This window comes from Heterodontus francisci, chromosome 9, assembly GCF_036365525.1.
Source record: "Heterodontus francisci isolate sHetFra1 chromosome 9, sHetFra1.hap1, whole genome shotgun sequence".
NCBI classification, from domain to species: Eukaryota; Metazoa; Chordata; class Chondrichthyes; order Heterodontiformes; family Heterodontidae; genus Heterodontus; species Heterodontus francisci.
The window spans coordinates 53,598,985-53,620,546 of NC_090379.1; the positions used below are offsets into that span (position 1 = coordinate 53,598,985).

Consider the following 21,562-nt stretch of genomic DNA (forward strand, 5'->3'; position numbering starts at 1 on the left):
AAGATTCCTATTTGTGAACCCCAATCCAAATCTAATGAAAAATGGAAGTGTAATTAGAAGTATAAAATGTATAAACCCTAGTTCCTGACAAGAAACTGTTCAATAACAAGAGAGTGACAGCAGTTACAATACCACTGCATCCACTTTCCAAACACTAACCAGGTCAGGTTCTGCCCAGTTATCGACCAACCAGCCAACCCCAGTATATTGTGTTGAGGCCTTCAATAAATATGTTACAGTAATAGAAAATATCTTTTAAATACCACAAGCAAAAAATAAAGGTTAAGCAACACAGGCCCCAATATTGACTGGAGCGAGTTCCATGAGTTGGGGTTGGAGAGAGAAAAGTTTTGTTTGGGAAATCCAGAAGTCTGGATTTCCCCACATTATGGAATTTTGACTTTTTTTCAAACAGGTTCCCCGGATTGAAAGGCTTGACTCCCTGTTGGGTGGGGAATGCTCTGAAGGAGGCAGGAGCAGGTAGAGAGTCTGCTGATGGGATAGTGGGAGCGTGATGGGTCCGGCTCTTCAGGAGGAGGTGGTGGTCACTGAGCATGGGAGGAAGGTGGTTTTTGGTGGAGGGGTTCGATGGTGGCATGGAAGAAACACTCCTGCTCTGCCTGGCCCACAAGCACTGCTGTAAAGGCACCTACACTTTCCATGAAGCAGTCCTCCCTTTACTTGTTGGATTTCCCAAGGCATTGGAAAACTGGCTGACTGGACTAAATCTGGAAGATAGGTTAAATATGAGGCCCATAGCCTAATTATAATATTTAAATGGTCAGTCCACCTCCTGGAAGTGCTGTCCACCATCAACCCCCACCACCCCCCCCCCACCCCCACCCCCACCCCACCCCCTGCCCCATCCCACCTGTTAAAACTGTAAGTAGGTGAGTTGGGGTCGGGTTTGAGATTATTAAAATTTTAACATCCCATCTGACCCCAACCCACCCATTTTTTGTGGTTAAAGTTACTCCAGTTTCACCTTTTGGTATTTCAGTTGGATCACTATCAGACAAGAAACGGTAAATAAAAAGTAAATAATGACATTGGTATAAATGGATTGAGATCATAATCTAATCAACACGATTGAAGTAATTACTTAAGATGATTCCAGAAACCAAAAGTGGCCTTACCCTGCCAGAGAGGTTTCCCTGAAGGACAGTCTGCAGCAACACTGGAGCCACCTCTTGTAACTGTAGCATATGACAGAGATCCGTCAGCTCCTCTCGGCCCAGTGACCCAGTGCCTATGGTGTCAAAGCTGTCAAACACCTCTTTCAGCCGCGCCTCATACTTATCTTGCTCTGCTTCATCCATCCCATAGCATACCACGACCACAACCTGTTGAAAAATGAAACAAAGCCTTCAACAACATTCTGCAAAACGTTCATGAAAAGGTGTTACTTTTCCAACCCCCCAAAAGGAACATTCAGTATTTTCATAAAGGATTTACATAAAGGCTTTTGATAAAGTACTGCGTAGTAGACTCAAGACTAAGGTCCGAATAAGTCGGGGAAAGTAGCAAAATGGATAGCAAACTGGCTACAAAACAGAAAAGGTGGTTACTCAAACTGGCAAGATGTGGGAAGTGGTGTTCCACAAAGATCAATGTTGGGATGACTGGTGTTCAGCATTTAAGCAAATGATCTGAACTCGGGAATCAGCAGTGCATTTTCAGAATTTGCAGATGACACCAAATTGGGGGTGCAGTTAATACAGAAAAGAACTGTGGCAAAATACAGGAAGACCTTAATAAACTTTCAGAATGGGCATGTAATTGGCAATTTAACTTTAATTTAGATTAAGTGTGAGCTGGTACATTTATGGTAGGAAGATTAAGGAGGCCACATACGCCTCAGAAAATAAGTCTAAATGGTGTAGAAGAGAAGAGGGATCTGAGGGTACAGATACACAATTCGCTAAAAGTAGTGACGCAGGTTAATAAAGCTTTTTTTTTTAAAAAAAGCAAACAAAACACTAGGCTCATTTCTAGAGGGATAGAATTGAAAAGTAGAGAAGTTATGTTAAAGTTGTGTAGAACCTTGGTCAGACACCGCTTGGAGTACTAAAAAGGATAGAGAAGGAGCAAAAAAGATTTTCTAGGATGAGATCATAACTGAGAAGTTCTACCTACCAGGAATGATTGAACAGACCAGGGCTCTTTTCTCTAGAAAAGAGAAGACTAAGAGGTGGCTTGACATAGGTCTTTAAGATTATGAAAGTATAGACGTAGAGAAACTGTTTCCAGTTGTGGGGGAAAACCAGAACTAGGGGCCATAAATATAAGATGGTCACTAATAAATCCAATTCAGAAGAAACTTCTTTAGCCAGAGTGGTTAGAATGTGGAACTGGCTACCACAGGAATAGTTGAGGCGAATAGCATAGATGCATTTAAAGGCAATCTTGATAAGTACATGAGGGAGAAAGGAATAGAAGAATGTGTTGATGGGATTAGATGAACTGGGGTGGGAGCAGTCTCGTCTGGAGCATTAACACCAATGTGGGCCTGTTGGGCTGAACAACCAGTTTCTGTGCTGTAAATATGTAAGGAGTCGTATCATTTGCAGTCTGTATTAACAAGGTTGATGAACTGCTATGCTCTGCACATGTCCCATAAGACGAATGAATATAATGTTAGAGTTCCAGTGCATCCCTGACAAAGTCAGTATTTCAGATTTTTGTATCAGTCAACTGACAAGGTATAGTAGTGACAAAGAGCTGACCTTACAGTGGGTCTAGAATGTAACAAGTGAAGTCAATAAATGCAGAAACACCATAAACAAGTAAATATTAGCTTTCGAAAAAACAAAGAAAGGGAGTACTTTAATGCAGCAGCCACAAAATCTACAGAAAGTCACTATTAAGAAATTGCAAGTTTAGTAACTGCAGGATGATATACATTACATCTTTTGAAATGTAATTTGCTGTAAGTTTTAATGAAAACTTTGCACCTTGGGATGGTCATCCTTCCACCCCAGCTAATGCACCAACCCACACAACCAGAATCTAAGCAAAAAAATAACTTCTTAAGCTTCATTTTTAAAAACAGCACATTTCAGTGACACATCACAACCTCTCAACACAACAGACATAAATTTTTTAATAATCATCAGCTGTGACCCAGTAAACTTGCTCTGCAGATTTCATTGTTACATGGCTGATATATTTAAAAGTCTGCTGGCCAAGTAGCACGGAACTATGGTACTTAATTAAAAAAAAGTACTGCAGCAGCTCGGGTGACTATGCTCTTCCGTGGATGTGCCAGTTGCTTTTAATTGATATATTAAAACTTACAGCAAATTACATTTCAAAAGATGTAATGTATATAATCCTGCAGTTACTAAACTTGCAATTTCTTAACAGTGACTTTCTTTCTGTAGATTTTGTGGCTGCTGCATTAAGGTACTGCCTTTCTGAAAACATTTCGACTTTGAATCTCAGCATGACGCTTGCTCAGCTGCAGGTAACAATGCCGTTAATCGCAATTCAAAAAGCTTGTTGGCATCAGCTGGATGCAAACTCACTCCCCGCTTGCTGTGATGATAGGAGAACACACTTAACAATAATGATTCATTTATTAATGTCAGCAAGGTTTGTTGAGGTTTCCAAATGACACCAGCTGCAACATAATGTGGAGCTGGAGACAACACAAAACAGCCTGAATACTCTTCAGACTATTACCTCAGGAGGCTTAGTGTCTTAAAGTAAGCTCCTTTACTTTCAACATACAAGAATAACAAGCTTCCATACACAATATCACCTCCGTTACTAATTTCCAAGTACTGACATGCAAAATCTAATCAACCAATTAAATAGACCATTACATGATGCTTACAAATATGCACTATAAAGAGCATTAACAGCAGCTTTTAAGAAAGCATTTGCCATACATTCAAATAGGGGGTAAAAAACAAACTGTCAAAAATGGCAAGTCATTGTCCTACACCAACATGGTTGACTCTTAACTCTGGTCTGGACTGGCCTAGCAAGCCACTCAGTGTCATCAAACTGCTACAGCGTTGCAAGAATCAGGCCCACTACTACCATCTCAAGGCAACTAGGGATGAGCAATAAATGCAGCCTTGCCACATCATGAGAATGAAATTAAAATAGAAATTCCTAATTTGTGGTAAACATACTTTTCTTTTCTTGTTTTCAGTATTATTAAACTGAATGTGTAAAATAAAAGTGGAGAACTTGAATATGCTGTCTTGACACCTCAGTGAATGTATCCAGGGAATAGCTGAGCTACAGAACAGAAAGGATCCAGATTCGATCCTCATTTTGTGCCCCCTCAGCTGGGGTGGCAGTAACGACGTGTTTATAACTGGCTTAACACCCATGGACAAGGAGAGAACCACCTTTTTTTTTGTTCGTGGAATATGGGCGCAGCTGACAAGGCCAGCATTTATTGCCCATCCCTAATCGCCCTTGAGAAGGTGGTGGTGAGCTGCCTTCTTACATAGAAACATAGAAAATAGGAGCAGGAGTAGGCCATTCAGCCCTTTGAGCCTCTCTGCCATTCATTATGATCACGGCTGATCATCCAACTCAGTAGCCTGTTCCCGCTTTCGGCCCATACCCTTTGATCCCTTTCGACCCAAGAGCTATATCTAACTCCTTTTTGAAAACATACAATGTTTTGGCCTCAACTGCTTTCTGTGGTAGTGAATTCCACAGGCTCACCACTCTCTGGGTGAAGTAATTTCTCCTCATCTCAGTCCTGAAAGGTTTACCCCGTATCCTTAGACTATGACCCCTGGTTCTGGACTCCCCCACCATCGGGAACATCCTTCCTGCATCTACCCTGTCAAGTCCTGTTAGAATTTTATAGGTTTCTATGAGATCCCCCCTCACTCTGCTGAACTCCAGCGAATACAATCCTAACCGACTCAATCTCTCCTCATACTTCAGTCCCACCATCCCAGGAATCAGTCTAGTAAACCTTCGCTGCACTCCCTCTATAGCAAGAACATCCTTCCTCAGATAAGGAGACCAAAACTGCACACAATATTCCAGGTGTGGCCTCACCAAGGCCCTGTATAATTGCAGCAAGACATCCCTGCTCCTGTACTCAAATCCTCTCACTATGAAGGCCAACATACCATTTGCCTTTTTTACCGCCTGTTGCACCTGCATGCTTACCTTCAGCGACTGGTGTACGAGAACACCCAGGTCTCGCTGCATATTCCCCTCTCTCAGTTTATAGCCGTTCAGATAATAATCTGCCTTCCTGTTTTTGCTACCAAAGTGGATAACCTCACATTTATCCACATTATACTGCATCTGCCATACATTAGCCCACTCACTCAACTTGTGCAAATCACCCTGAAGCCTCTCTGCATCCTCCTCACAACTCACCCTCCCACCCAGTTTTGTGTCATCTGCAAATTTGGAGTCTTGAGTCACTGCAGTCCATGTGGCTGCTTTCCAGTGACTCCTGCTGGAAGTGCAAATGTGGGATGAGAACATTTTGGAACTTAATCCCAAATAAAATAAAAAACTGTGAAGGGTCCCATGTGAAATAAGATGAGCTAGGGTAGCAGTGTTGCCAATGGACATAGGTCTGGAGCCAAAACTCTGCTTAAAACTGCTATGATCAAGCAAAAGCAACGATATTCCTTTGTTCATGTCGTCACTTAAATGAAATAGAAAGGCTATATTGATAATGGCAAAGGTTCTCTTCCAAATTGGAGAAATTCCAACCTTAGTTGGATATAATCTAACCTGCCTTGTTAAGGGGCAGGGAGAGGGGCAAAATCAGTATGGTTTTCCTTTCTGGGGATCTCTCTCAACGCACGAACAAATACACACACACAGTTAGAAAGGCTACAGAACATTTAAACATCATTATACAGAAACATAACAGGGAATCCTAAAGTTTCTCTCGTAGAAAGTAAGGTTAAAGATTTCGTTCTGTGAACTTAATCAATCAATCAGAATGACACTTAATTGAATATTATGTTTTATTGGGTAAAGTACAAATTTTAGAACCATATAACAAGTTCAGACATATCAGACCTACCTCCTGCTAGGAATCTGAAAGTCTCCCCTAGCATGCACAAATTATTCATAGAGATTAATATGAAATGGAGCATGTCATCCTCTATTAGACTTTCATGAGGATAGTACTGAATCCAGACGACTGAGGCATGTAAAAGCCCACTGACAAATTACACATGAAAATCTCTGAAAGCAGCCACATTTCAGAGATGAGATAGACAATGATTTTTAATTGTTATTTATTAGTCTATTAGCTGCCTGAACAAAAGTATTATCGCTTGAAAGAAGCTTAGTAGGAAAGGTGATCCAAGGCTCAAAAGTATTTGATAGAAATTTCCATTTTATAAACTGTATGATTTGTAAGTAATAAAGTCTCTATTTCAAAAAATTATCTTTTTCCCAACCGATTGTCAGCAACAAGGGTTCCCAAGCATCAGTTAGCTGTAAAAGTAAAGCTCTCTTTAATCTAGATTAATATCCTGAACCCTAAAATCCCCCAGTGCACATCCAATGGTTTCTTAAATGATTGCAGGATTTTTGCAGCCAATACTTGTTGTGAAAGTGATTCTGTTTTTGTTAAAATTATTTTTTTAAAGGAATTTATAGTTAAACTGAATAAATGTTGTACCAGTTTAAAAGACAGCCATCAAGGGGACACTGAAGGAACTGGATTGGCAACAATGTTACTGGTTGTCACATGACTCAAGTTAAAGATAGAACAGAAACCTGGTAACAGGGGCAGAGAAGTGACAAGCGCCTCTTGATTTGACAAGCCCAGCAGCGGCAGAGCACACCCAGGGGTGCAGAAAAACTCACAAGCTTTTTGGTTGTTGGGTCAGTGTGTGTTTTTACCTTCTGGAATGAGCGGCTGATAAAGTCAAGTCTGCTGAAGAAGTGTAAAAAGGAGAGAAGACCACAACCCAGCTCGCTTTCCAGCAACTCCATGTAGGATCCTGAGACATCCACTGTGTCAATTCATCCTGTTTCCTGTCTTTGAAGAAAGCCTGCTAAATTGCTTTTCAATGCCACCTGAAAAGAACTGTTCATAAAGATTTCAGTGACCTGTCTATGTGTACTCAGAAGTTAGATTGTATGCCAGCTTTGGAACAACATATCTCATCTGCTGTTTTCTTCAAAAATGAGCAAGTAATCTGCCTAAGTATTTTTTTTTGTTACTGTGATAGAGCTCTGAATTTATAAAAATCCCTTTTATTTTTAACCGATGTATATGTGTTTGTGTTAGTGTGAAGGGACCAAGGTAAAAAGGGAACTTTAAAAAATTTCGATCTGTGTGTTTATGCTTTACTTCATTACTAGTTTAGACTTGTTTCTATAACAAACTGCTAATTTTGTTGTTCATTAAGGATGCCTGGTTAGTGTGTTCTATTCTGGGAAAAATAGAGTATATGATTGACCATATTAATAAGTGGGAAAATTTAAAATAATATGTTGTGACCTTGGAGAAATAGGACTAGAATAAACAGTGCACTCCTTCCCCCTCGGTCATAACATACTCTATGCAGGAGTCCATTTCATGTTATGATCATTATTTGTATTAAGATATTGTCTCAATATCAGTTCCAGATTAACCTTCTATTAGCTTGCGCCTGTGTTCTCTTACCACCTCTCACAATCTTGTTTAAAGTGATTTTCTCAATCTCAATCACAATCACAACACAATCATAGGAGACTTACAGAACTGAATTCACAACTAGAACAAACTTGAAAGGCAGAACCACTTGGCTTGAATCAGCAATTGCACATCATTAATAAATGCAGGGCTATGGAAAAAAAGCAGGGGAGTGTGATAAATTGGATAGCTGTTTCAAAGAGGTACCCTGGGCCGAATAGCCTTCTCTGTACTTTATTTTTCTATGATTCCATGAATGGGACTAATCACTAAAATATTATTGTAATAAAATGTTAAAAGCAATTTGTTCACAAAGTTCCTTTGTCATGATCCACCACTATCAGTAGCAATGATCACAAGATATTTATTTACAAGAACTAGAAATAGTTTATAAGTGTACATCAAATTGCACAGTAAATCTGATGTACTATCCTAATGGATTCAAAACTAACAGATTAACAAGTCAGTAAACATTTCTGCATTACAGAAATGAAAACAAACCATAATTTCGCACACCACTCCCACAGAGAGGTAGTGAAACAATACTTTGGGAAAAATGACAACTGACATTTCAAAACATTTACTGCATCTTGCATCATTAATTATACTGTTTCAGACAATCACAATGAATTCACTGGAGACTGCAATTTCTTTGAGACAAGCTAACACTTCAAAATTAAGATAACACCATGAAATTCAGCTCCATAGCATCCGTTTTTTCAGTACTACAGGTGCTATTTTGCCTCCAAAATGACATCTGTGGCAAGCACCCACTTCTGCTGCGAGTTAAACCAGACACCATTTTGATAAGAACATTAGTGTGTGTATATGCCAATGCTGCTTATTTGACACCAGCGCACTATTTTGGAGCTCAACACTCCAGCTAATGTGCTCTCTTAACCTCACACAGCGGAACAGTCGTTCACTAGTACTATTTAAAGGGATCATCAACTATTTACAGGTTAATTGCTAATTGACTTCTACTGGCACTTGTGATTGTAGAAGTGTTTGGTGATTTCCAGAATTGTTTAAAGTTGCTAAAGTCTACAAGAAGTGCTGTGGGAAATGATGTGGGACTGGGTCCTGACTTCAATCATGCTGCACAAACCATTTGCTCCCCAATTCCAGTGCAGTAGTTTGCATCCCGCTTGGACTAAAACATGACAGGGAGAATGAGCAGAGGTGACACAGGGCAGGACAAGCTGTTGGAAGAGGAAAGAGAAGGAGGAGGAGAAAGACTATTAGCAAGCGGCTATATCTGACCAGGGTGTTCAGGGAGCAATTCTCCTAATTGAACCTCAGCGAGGAACAGTGTGTCAGATGTCTTTGCTTCACGAAGGGCATCCTCACTGAAATCTGCCACCTACTGCAGCCTCAGAGCAGGGTGTAAACGGCATTGCCAGTGGCTGTGAAGGTGACCATGGCCATGATATTTTATGGATCTGGCTGCTTCCAGGTTGGAGCAGGCGATACTTGCAATGTCTCCCAGTTTACCCATCCTGTTGCATAAGGGAGGTCAATGAGCCTCTGTATTCCCTTGCCAGAGAGAAGCAGGCGGGAAGAGCATGTGGCTTTGTGAGGATTGTGGGCTTCCCCATGATGCAGGGTGCAGACATTGCTTTGTGGGTGTCGCATGCCAACTCTGAGATGTACCTCAACTGAAAGCAATTCCACTCTCTTGACATCCTGCTGGTGTGCGACCATACGAAGCATATCGTGCAGGTCAATGCCCGGTATCCTGGCATCATGATGCCTTCATTCTGTGGCAGTCCACTGTGCCATCTGCATTTGAGCTACCACAAGAAAACAGGAGGGGACTACAGGGCAACGAGGGTTATCCTTTGACGACATGGCTCATGACCCCTGTGTGCAACCCATGCACACGTGGGCAGCATGTTTATAGTGAAAGCCATGTTGCCACATGAAATGTGATTGATCAGAACAGATATCAATGCTTCAGCTGCCTGGACCGCACTGGAAGAGCGCTGCAGAACTCGACAGAGCAGGTGTCAAGATTCATGGCGGTCTACTGCATGCTGCACAACCTCACCATCATGACAGCACAGCTCTTGCCACCAGCTATACTACGAGCAGCTGAGGAGTAGGAAGAAGGGGAAGGGAGGAAGCAACCAACATAGTCCCTTTCCAGCCATGTTGTCCGTGATCAACTCATCCAACTGTGATACCAGTAAATGCAACACCAATTCCCCATTCACTGACAGCCCAGGCCTTACCTTCCCTCTGTTACTGACCATCACAGCTTCTGCAATGCTAAAATAAAAACCACCATAAAATAAATATTCCAAACCACATTTAGAAATCAAACCATGCCATATTTCATACTAACATCAACTAATCACCCTTGTGCATTCCTTTTGTGCCAGTCTTACAGATGTCTTTGCCTGTCCTAATGCTCCTACGCAATGCTATCCTAGTGGCTGCAGCATGGCTGGTGGAAGACTGCTGACTTTCAATGGGGGAAGTGACTGCAGATGGCCTTTCAGGACAACCTCAAAGAGCTCTCACCCTAGAAGGCCCCGCTTCAGATTGCAGCATGGGCAGCGAAAATCTGGGCTGGCTGGCTGACAGGCAACAGCAAGGGTACTGGATGGTAGTTGTGGGAGGACGAATGCTGTCTTCTTGAAAGAGGACAACAGGTTCTTGCTCACGGAACCACTGCCACTACCCTGGGGTGGTGCCTCAGCAATCATAGTAATCTATTGGAGGACAGATTGTAGCACTGCTGTGACCCCTGCATGCTCATTTGAACACAGGTATCCACAGCTGTGATTGCAGCAGTCTCGACTACATGACTTCAGTCTGAGCTTCCAGTACAGCACCCAGATGTTGGTTGGCTTCTGTTTGTGGTGCAATAGAAACTGAGGCATCAGCCATTAAGACGGTGCATCACGGTTGGGTCCGTAAGTGTGCTATTGGAGTTGGCTATCACTTCCATGCTAGAGAGAATGGGCTCCAAGCTCTGTGCAAAGCCCTGTGGCAAGTTGGGGCCAGACTCCTCCTGGTGAATCGATGAATGTTAGGTATGAGTCGTGAATGATAGAGAATATTGGTAGGTGAGTGATGGGGGTGTGGTGCATTGAGCTGTGTGTGAAGCTAGTGGTGCAGTTGGTGGGATATGACATTTGAAGATGCATTCACTGACCTTGACCACTCATATGAGGTCAATGAACATCTGCAAAGTCCTCAGGGCTAGACTCCTGACATTGACCACCACAGCTATCTGCTCCCAATGCCTTCGCACAGTTTGTCAAAAGGATCTCCTGGCTCCCTGTGGATAGAGGACCTCTCTCCTCCCATCCACCTCCTCCACCAGGGCATCCAGAGCAGTGTCAATGAACCTTGGAGCAAGCTTTCTGCTGTGTTGTGTCATAAATCAGTGTTCTTCTTGCTTACAATCACTTCGACAACCAGTTTCAGTACCTGCTCCATCCAGAATGCACCTCCCCTTTAAAGAGGTGAGACTGGCTTTAAATAGTACAGGCTAGCTTTAAGTTGTGCTGGCATCGCACAAACTTGGATACCTGCTAAAATGTGCAACCATTCAGCAGCATGTTTAGCGTTGGTTGCACGCAATTATCATGCAAATTAGCTGCAGCGGAAGCAAAGGATACAGGTTAATTACGCATTGCAATACCCACGCCTGTTTTCAGGCCCTGTACAATATTGCAACCAACATTTTTGCACCAGTTTCAGTTTATTCAGAGAATCCTATTAATAAAGTAGCTCTTTTTACCTTTCTCTCATTCTACACATTCAAAAATCACTTATATTAATGTTATAGCAGTGAGTAATTACAAAGTGCATATTTTGAAAATTAATCAAATTCAGTACTTTATGATTAATTCATTTCTTTTTTTCTAAAACAGAACTACATGGACATGAACTTTCAGTTGATGCCTTGACATACAATAGTCTTCAGATTATCTTTACAGACCAAAGATTTCACGACAAAACAGTCACATTTAAAAGAAGAAAAACTTGCATTTTTATAGCACGTTTCACAATGTCAGGACATCCCAAAGCACTTTAACGCCAATGAAGTACTTTTGAAATGTGGTCACTGTTGAAATGTAGGAAACACAGCAGCCACTTTGCACGCTGCAAGCTCCCACAAACATCAATGTGAAAATGACCAGATAATCTGTTCTTGTGAAGTTGATTGAGAGATAAATATTGACCAAGAAACCAGGGATAACTCCCCTACTTTTCTTCGAAACTGTGCCATGAGATCTTTTACCTCCAGCTTGGACAGCAGATGGGGCCTCTGTTAAACGTCACATCTGAAAGACAAATCTTTGACAGTGCAACTCAGTACTGCAACAGAGTGTCAGCCTATATTTTTATGCTCAAATCCCTGGAGTGGAGCCACAACCTTCTAACTCAGTGGCGAGAGTCCTACCAAATGAGCCACAGCTGGTTATAGCCATTTATAATCTGGTGATGACGATAACTTGAAATGGAAAGTTATGTAAATCTTACACATCAATGTGCACAAACTGGTTCTATTTACAGTGATAATGTGCAAATTGGATTTTGACTATTTTAAACACAGCATAAGTAGAACTAGCCAAGATTTTTACTGGGCCATAATTTCGAAAGCAGTGACTTGATGCCATCAGCAATGACCAACTGAGGCCACAGTAGATGACACAAGTTTCATACCAGAAATCGATGGTAACTTAGGGGCTAAAAAGAGTGAGGAAATTAAGGAAATTAATATCAGCAGAGAAAAGTATTGAAGAAACTTAAGGGTCTAAAATCTGACAAATCCTTGGGACTTGATGGCCTACAACCTGGGGTTCTAAAAGAGACAGCTGCAGATATAGTGGATGAGCTAGCTATGATTTTCCAAAATTCCTTAGATTCAGGAATAGTCCCATCAGAAATAGAAGTTGGCAAATGTTACACTGTTTTTCAAGAAAGCAGTGTGTGAGTGAAAACAGCGAACTACAGGCCAGTTAGCCTAACATCAGTCATTGGGAAATTGCTGCAATCTATTATTAAGGAAGTCTTAACAATGCATTTAGAAAAGCACAGTATGATTAGCACAAGTCAACATGTTTTTACTAAAGGGAAATCCTGTTTGACAAATTGATTAGAGTTTTTTTGAGGATGTAACTAGTAGAGGGGAACCAGTAGATGTAGTATACCTGGATTTCCAAAAGGCATTCAATAAGGTGCCACACAAAAGGTTATTAGGTAAGATAAAGGCTCATGGAGTTGGGATAATATATTAGCATGGATAGATGATTGGTTAATGGACAGGAACCAAAGAGTGGGCATAAACGGGGCATTTTCAATTTGGCAGGCAGTGAATAGTGGAGTGCCACAAGGATCAGTGCTGCGGCCTCAGCTATTTACAAACTATATTAATGACTTGGATGAAGAGACAGAGAGTAATTTATCTAAGTTTGCTATGATACAAAGGTAGGTGGAAAGGTAAACTGTTTGGAGGACACAGAGAGGCTGCAAAAAGAGATATAGACAGGTTAAGTGAGTGGGCAATAAGATGGCAGATGGAGCATAATGTGGGAAAGTGTGAAGTTATTCACTTTGGCCGTAAGAATAGAAAAGCAGAATTTTTTTTAAAGATGTGAAACTTGTAAATGTTGATGTTCAAGAGACTTGGGTGTGCTTGTACAAGGTACGTAGAAAGTTAGCATGCAGATACAGCAAGCAATTAAGAAAGCAAATGGCATGTTGGCCTTTATTGCAAGAGGATTGGAGTACAGGAATAAAGAAGTTTTGCTACAGTTGTACAGGGTTTTGGTGAGACCACATCTGGAATACTGTGTGCAGTTTTGGTCTCCATATTTAAAGGATATACTTGCATTGGAGGCGGTACAGTGAAGCTTCACTAAATTGGTCCCTGGGATGAGCGGGTTGTCCTATGATGAGAGGCTGAGTAAATTGGGCCTATATTTTCTGCAGTTTAGAAGAATAAGAGGCAATCTCTTTGAAACATACAATATTCTGAAAGGGCTGGATAGGATAGACGTTAAGAGATTGCTTCCCCTGGTTGGGGAATCTAAAACACGGGGGCACAGTCTAAAGATAAAGGGCCGGTAATTTAGGACTGAAATGAGGAGAAATTACTTCATTCAAAGGATTGTGAATCTTCGGAATTTTCTACCCCGGAGGGTTGTGGATGCTCCTTTGTTGAATACATTTAAGGCTGGGATAGACAGAATTTTGGTCTCTCAGAGAAACAAGGAATATGGCGAGCGGGCGGGAAAGTGGAGCTGAAGCCAAAGATCATCCATGATTGTATTGAATGGCAGAGCAGGCTCGATGGGCCATATGGTCTACTCCTGATCCTATTTCTTGTGTTTTTGTAAGTCTGTTATCCTTGGGCAGTCACAGCTTTAAAAAAGTGATTATCCTAACATCCATTATTATGCCAAACAATGAAGCTTTGATTTATTACACTGGTTTATTCCACCTGCAGCTCCACAATGAAAATGAAAATGGCCCCCTGATCCAGAAGGGTTACCAACAGATGGGTTTAAATATGAGATTGTGGCAGTCTATTTTAATTTGTTGCTAAAGAAAGTCTTGGTGGCAAATAATTTGTATTTAATATACAATATACATCTGTGGCTAGCTTCCAGCATCAATTTATTTTTATTATTCTGTCTCCACAGGAAAGTTGAGTTTCATCATTGATGTTTTCACCTATCAAACAGCAGGCAGTAACAACACAGGAGAGATCGTTGGCAACCTTTTGTTGTCAGATGATGACATGCTGCTTTTGACTAAAATGCTTGGAAAACTAGAACTACTGCGAGGCTTTTTTTCTGGTTAAAAAAAATGAGGACCACCTTTTACTTGCGATTAAAAGAAAGAGACATTTTTCTTTCAGGTCAGAGAATTTTAGTTCCTAGGGTTGCCTTTAACCAGCATTATGATACAGGCTAACTGGATGTGATACATAGAGCTTTCTTTATAACACTTTAGACTGTCTAACAACTCTTTGGAATTATAAGGCTTCATTTTGCAGAGCAACAATTCAAAGCTGTTAAGTCTCCCAAATATTTCAAACAACAGACCACCTGACATTATTTGGTGACAAAAGCCTGCAGGGTTGAAATTGGTCAAGTGGTAAAAATCATAAAGCAGAGGCAAAAGTGATCAATTTTGCAGGGCTGGGGCATGTGCCCCAAGGACTCCTGAAAAAAGTTTATTGCATATTGGCCTTAGATGACTTAACGATGTCTAGTGCCTTGCAATATGTTAATGTATGCCTGTTGTAAGACCCCTCTGAGAAGTTGGGCTACCTGAGTAGAGCAAGCCCCAGGCATGCTCCGTATAGGTTTACCAGGCATGGATGCGGCCTAGCTAGCAGCCGCCACCAAAAAGGTAAGTTTTCAAAAATTAATTAAAATTCATGTAGAGCCAGGACAAGCAGGAGCTCTCCTCCTGACTCCACAGCACTCCTGCCACCTGCAATAAGCCCTCCTATCACACCGCCTCACGCAGAGAGTGGTTAAGGTCTGGAATGCGCTGCCTGACAGTGTGGTGGAGGCAGGTTCAATTGAAGCATTCAAAAGGGAATTAGACTGTTATACGAAAAGGAAGAAGCAGGGTTACGGGAGAAGGCGGGGCAATGGAACTGAGTAAATTGCTCTTTCGAAGAGTCGGTGAGGACACAATGGGTCGAATAGCCTCTTTCTGCACTGTAACAATTCTGTGATTCTATGAACCTAATCCTATTCTCACACAATACCTGACTAACTAGCAGTAATCACCAGACAGTGTGTCGGATGAATGTGACAGCACTTCAAAAGATGGAAGAGGGAGTGGGTTGGTGCTTAGGCTGGGGATCCCTTAATGGTACATTGCCAGCAGGATAGTTGACCATTTTTTGTTTTTCACCAGATTCTTGGGCCACTGGAATCTGTTGCACTTTGCCAGGTTTTCATATTCCCCATCTCCAATTTAGCTAACCTGCTTTAAAAAAATACATTCTCTGGGTCTCCTTAATAGCTTTTATTTCTCTCATTTCTCTCATTCTTTCATCCAACACTATTATCACTTCTATCAGCTAATCTTCTCCTGTTCACTGCCAATCACTTTACATAGCATTTGTTTTCTTTTCTTGTGCATGAGGTTTTTCCCTTTCTCTCACTCTGCTGTTCATCTGTAGTATCTTCCACTTTAGCTAAAAGGGATATGGCTGAAAAGTCAACATTTTTCTTTTCTTTACAGATGCTGTTTGTCTTGCTGAGAGTTTCCAGCATTCTCTGTTTTTGATTCTCCACACAAGGATTTCTGATTTCTTTCATTTGCAACCTTAGAGACACTCAGCTCAATTGTAGTGCGACTGCTGCCCCAGTGGGGAGCAGCTAACAGAGCAGATTTGAGGATTGAGACCTCCTTGACCTGTATGACTGAGTACCGTAAGATGCAGTTTATCTACCCACTCATCTATTGGAACAGCGCTTGAAAATAAGATTATAAAATCAGAGCTAGGTAGGGACCCACACCAAAAAGTTTAAAAATATATATAAATTCATGTGGAGCCAGGAAGAGCAAGAGTTCTCCTCCAGGCTCCACAGCGTTCCTACCATTTGCAATCAGCCCCACTTGCCCCAGCCACCACCATTCTTTCACAGAATGCAGTGTATCTACCCAATGAACCACTGGAATAGCCCATGAAATTAAGATTAAAATATTAGAAAATAATACTGTGCTGCAATGGATCCACCATTCAAGTAGCATTAAGTATATTAATTAAAAGCTGTGTTTTAGATTAGAACTTCCATTTAAAGTATGAACATTTCATATAAATTATTAAGAGATACCCTCCCAGTGACAGACTACAGCTCGTGCTCACATTGTCCAAGTTCCAGTGCTAGCCTCATCACATGAAAGTGTTCTTCTATGATTTCCTAGACATTTGTTACGACAAGGTGACTAGGGGTCCCTCTTAGCCTTCACCTGGTCTTACCAAAATAGGGTTTAATTTTAAACACACCGTGTTTTTAGCTCCCCCCATGGTGAATCCTTGTTCACCATTTTCCAATTATAAGGCAAAGAAACAGCACAAACAGGCTTTCTGAGGTATAAAGAAGAAAATTTGAAATTTATTAAACTTGAACTTAAACTCTAATTTGGTTGACGCCTACGGATACACAACGCACCCATGCTAGCGGCTCAGTGGTTAACACCGCAGCCTCACAGCTCCAGGGACCTGGGTTCAATTCTGGGCACTGCCTGTGCGGAGTTTGCAAGTTCTCCCTGTGACCGCGTGGGTTTTCGCCGGGTGCTCCGGTTTCCTCCCACCGCCAAAGACTTGCAGGTTGATAGGCAAATTGGCCATTGTAAATTGCCCCGAGTGTAGATAGGTGGTAGGGAATATAGGATTACTGTAGGGTTAGTATAAATGGGTGGTTCTTGGTCGGCAGACTCGGTGGGCAGAAGGGCCTGTTTCAGTGCTGTATCTCTAAATAAATAAAATAAACTCTATAGTGACAAATAGTGACAGAAAAGAGAAGGAAAAAAGTGGAAAGGTTTGAGCCAATATCGGAAGAGTTTTTGTTACAGTTCTTCGAGCTCACTGTAGAGTCCTTGATTTGTAGCTAGATCTTGCTTTTCATTGGGGCCCAGTCTTCTTCTTAAACCTTGTTCGCTGTAGGAGACTTTTCTCTCTTGGGGTTCATGTGTCTTCAGTGGATTCAGAGGCTTGTGAGAAAGAGATGGGAGCAGACAGGAGAGATCTTCTCAGTCCAGCAGCGAACAGACACTTTGGCTGGAATTTTACACCACCCCAGCGAGCCGGATGGGGGGGGCAGCGCGTAAAATTGAGCGGGAGGTTCAATTCCGCCTCCACAACACTTTATGGGGGTCGCGGGGGGGGGGGAGGCGAGAAACGGGCTGCCCGCCCCAAGCCAATCAAGGCACAACGGCCACTTAAGGGCCTTTGCCCTCCTCCACCTGGCGGCCTCTCAGTGCACTGGGAAAGGAAGGGGGCAGCCCTGACAATTGGGCAAGGCAAACCCCAACTTACCTTCAGTCCCGGCTCCATGTCCTCGGCTGGGCTGCAGTCCCAGCAGTGGCCACCGCTCCTAGTGGCCCTGCTGGCACTAAGAGCTGCCGGCCCACTGATTGGCCGGCAGCTCAATTAGGTGGGATTTCCTCTCTCAAGCGGGTGGAAGTCTAGCCTCAGAACACTTAAAGCCCAGGGACCTGTAAAATGCGGGTCGGATCCCCAGGCTGGGCGGATGCAGGTTCGCCACCGACTTTTACGGCAGTGGCTAGCTCCCATCTGTCCGGTGTAAAATCTAGCCCTCTGTTAGTACAATTCAGAAAACGCCAGGTTGCCAAGTAGGTTAGTCATGTGACTAACTGGTCTGACCACGCTTTGGATTGTATCACCTTAGCAGTCTCTGGAATGCCCCTCCTACACACAATACCTGGTGATCAAGGTTCATTATGGTTGACTGTGTCAGGGAATGGCCGTTTGTCCTTCCAACCACCATCTGTTAACATGCAAATGTATTTTTCAGCCTCGGCTGATCTGTTTAACAAGTCCTTTCTTCACTCCAGTAACAGTTTAAAATCAATGTTCATGACAAAATTAATGTGCACAATTCTTGGCAGGTGGGGGCCTAGCATGACACACTGCTCTAAATCATCAAAAGGCAATGGAGCACAGATCTCAGGAAAGGAAATATGTTGCGGGTGACATCTCATCTAGTAAAAGGGCAGCTCTTGATGGTTAATATGAAGCAACAGCAATGGCAACCAGGAAGAAAGCGATGACTCAACTGTCACTTCCCTCATCTGAGAGGAAAGTGATACAATAGGAAGGAAGTACACTGGTTAATTTGTAAATAACTATTGATTCCCATTTTTATACTTGAAAATCTATTTTTCCTACTCAGAAAAATTGGGCAGTAAATAATCCACTATGCATTCAGATGCAACCATGTACGACTGGAAGAGAAACGGTACTGAGAAGTATGGCTGAGCCAGGGTAACTGGTTTATTTTCAAATATGCAAAGCATTCTAAGTAAAGTCAAAAAACTAGAGGAACTAATTAGAATGGATAAATAAATACAGGACCTTGGCTTTGTCATAGCAAGACTGGAAACTAAATGTTCCCAGCTGTAAATTTTTCCACAAATAGTGAACAAAAGGGTAAATTTGCTGCTATATTTTTATTGATGGCAGGGCTTAAAGAAGCAAGTAAGAACTTGTGTATATATTTATATATAACCTTTCATGACCTCAGGACGACCCATAGCACTTCAGAGACGATTAAGTACTTTTGACAGGTAGTCACTTTTGTAATGTAGGGCAATGTGGCAGCCCATTTGTAAATAACAAGGTCCCACAAAGAGAAATGAGATAAATGACAGAATAATCTGTTTTAGTAATGTTGATTAAGTAATAACTATTGACCAGGGAAATGGGACTTTTGCACTGAAGCAGAACAGGTGTGGATCTAACAGATTTTTTCAAAATTTCAAACAGTTCTGAGGGGGTAAGAAGCGAAATATTATTTCCACTGGTTGGCAAAATGGTAGCAATGAGAAACAGACTCAAGATTACTACTAGTAGAAGCAATGAAAAAAAATCTCCCTCTCTCCCCGCTCCCAACCCCATAGACAGCATTATTATAAGATGCCGCCGAATCAGACACTGTACAACAACAACTTGTGTTTATTTAGCACCTTTAATAGAGGAAAACACTGGCACAGTGGGTGAAACAGCATCCTGCTGCAATTTATATAGTGTTGTGTAGGGCAATCTCTAAAGACCAAATATTCTTTTTCTCCAATTAGGATCTCCAACAGGTCTGTTAAAAGCTAGAAGCTCCAGATCACCACTGTATTTGTCAAAATGCTTCCCAAATCTGAAAGTGGAGGAACCTGCTGCATTTCAATATTGTATCATTTAAAAAGGTAGCATTATCATTTTAATAGGGTTCCTTGGTACATAAAAAGCAGGAGTGGAATAATGCACAGGCCTATGAACCCCATGCCCAGGGGGCCCAGAAAAAGCTCCAGCCAGGGGGTTGGGTCTTTATGCGAGTGCAGAAGTGCCCTGAATGTTCTTGGTGTCCTGGCTGCCAACAATTCTTAATCTGGCTCTGACTATAAGGCACACTTTTTTTAAAAAGAGGAAACATGTTACTACATTAATACTCTTAAAATGGCATGGTTTATTATCATGAGAATATAAAAATGAATTGAATTTGTAAAATAGAGATACACAAAATTAAATTAATGTTGACATGCTTGACCATAGTAATATTTGAAGATTCTGGAAATAACAATCTTAATATTACTGCCATCAGGATAATGAAGCAACAGTGTGCTTAGCAAATACTTGTAAATCCCATCAGCCATGGTATACAAGGACAAAGTGATAAACTATTGCAAATTAGGAACTTGATCAAATCTCTTGGCCGTTACTGTATACAATGTGGAATTTGAACTTTGTCACAGATCAAAACAGTGTTCATTTGTTTTAGACCAGAAGGATCGCAATGAACGCTGTCTTACAGTAGAAACCAGAACCTGCCTCCAGAAGTTAACGCTTGCCACACAAAGACACTGGCGAACATCAAACCATGGGGCAGCCACACACAGAAAATAATAATTCACCAAAAGGCGGCCGGAGAATCTCCGGAGCTCAGCGGGTTGGGAGGGACAGTCAGGAAACCAGCTCGCCCCAAAAAAAACACAGCTTCCAAACCAGCCACCTTTCCAATTCAACAACAAAATAACCACAATCCATCCCTGTTTAATTAAACACACATACAGTAAGCCGCAATCTCGGCTAGGAAATGGAAAGTAAATACCATATTCAATAAAAAGTAAACATCATACCCAATAAAATGTCAGCAACTTGCATTTTTTTTTGGAGATGATTGGAGAGAGAAACGTCCTGCCTGTCCTTGAGGATCACCCCTACCGAACAGTAACTTCACATGGGTACTTCCTGCAGCTGCTGGTGCCGGTTACACTGTGCAATCTTGCTCTAAACGCTATGAATCTCATTCAGCAACTGAAACAAGAAGGCTTACCAACTGCTGCTGGATGTCACACCGCTTCCCGGCCTCCGCTCGGTTGCCAGCGATGCCGGCTGCAGCTTACAGAATGTCGATCCCACTGGAGCACATACCCCGGAACATCAATCAATTCAGGCTGAGGCTAGGGAGAGGACAGGAGCTGCTCTCACTCCTACTGCCCGACTGCCTCTCCGCGATCTGCCGCTCGCATTGCTCAAATGCAGCTTTTCAACAGCTTGTGTCAGAGGAGGCGCCTCATGGTACATCCTCTGCGCATTAAGAGGTAAGAGGTCAGAATTGAGCTCTGAACCATGTGACTGACACTCTCCCAGATGGGCTGTTCCAGGCGAGCAGTTTGCTTTATTGAAAATTTCGCATTCTCTCCATTTCAACATCTTCTGCTGACCAGAAGACCAATGCACTGAATCAACAAAAATAAGCACAGTAGGATTGTTCAGTCCTCCCTGTTTCTCTTTTCCATGTCGTAAAAATATTGAAGCAATTTTGATTGAGCAGTTGCAGTAATTTTCGTGTCAGGCAATGACAATCTCCAACAAAAAAAAAGCCTAACCATCTCCCCATGAAATTCAGCTGCATTACCATCATCGAATCCTCCACCATCAACATCCTGGGGGGTCACCATTGATGGTAGTAGTATTACTCCATCGGCCACGTAAGTACAGTGGCTATGAGTGCAGGCCAGAGGCTGGGAATTCTGTGGCGAGTAATTTACCTCCTGACTCCCCAAAGCTTTTCCACCATCTACAAAGAAAAGGTCAGGAGTGTAATGGAATACCCTCCACTTGCCTGGATGAGTGCAGCTCCAACAACACTCAAGAAGCTCAACACCATCCAGGACAAAGCAGCCCACTTGATTGGCACC

General features: G+C 42.1%; 1 protein-coding gene across 5 annotated transcripts in view; it reads right to left on the reverse strand.

The window, feature by feature from the left end:
- The window catches only part of nin (ninein (GSK3B interacting protein)), a 185,352-nt gene extending 164,414 nt beyond the window's left edge, over nt 1-20,938 (reverse strand). For all 5 annotated transcript variants that reach the window (XM_068039093.1, XM_068039096.1, XM_068039094.1 and 2 more), the window contains exons 1-2: nt 20,695-20,938; nt 1,137-1,343 (exon numbers count right to left, since the gene is read on the reverse strand). In XM_068039093.1, the coding sequence (XP_067895194.1) occupies nt 1,137-1,319 (183 nt within the window). In that variant the 5' untranslated portion in view covers nt 1,320-1,343; nt 20,695-20,938. The remainder of the gene's footprint in view (nt 1-1,136; nt 1,344-20,694) is intronic.
- Nucleotides 20,939-21,562: the final 624 nt, after the last annotated feature.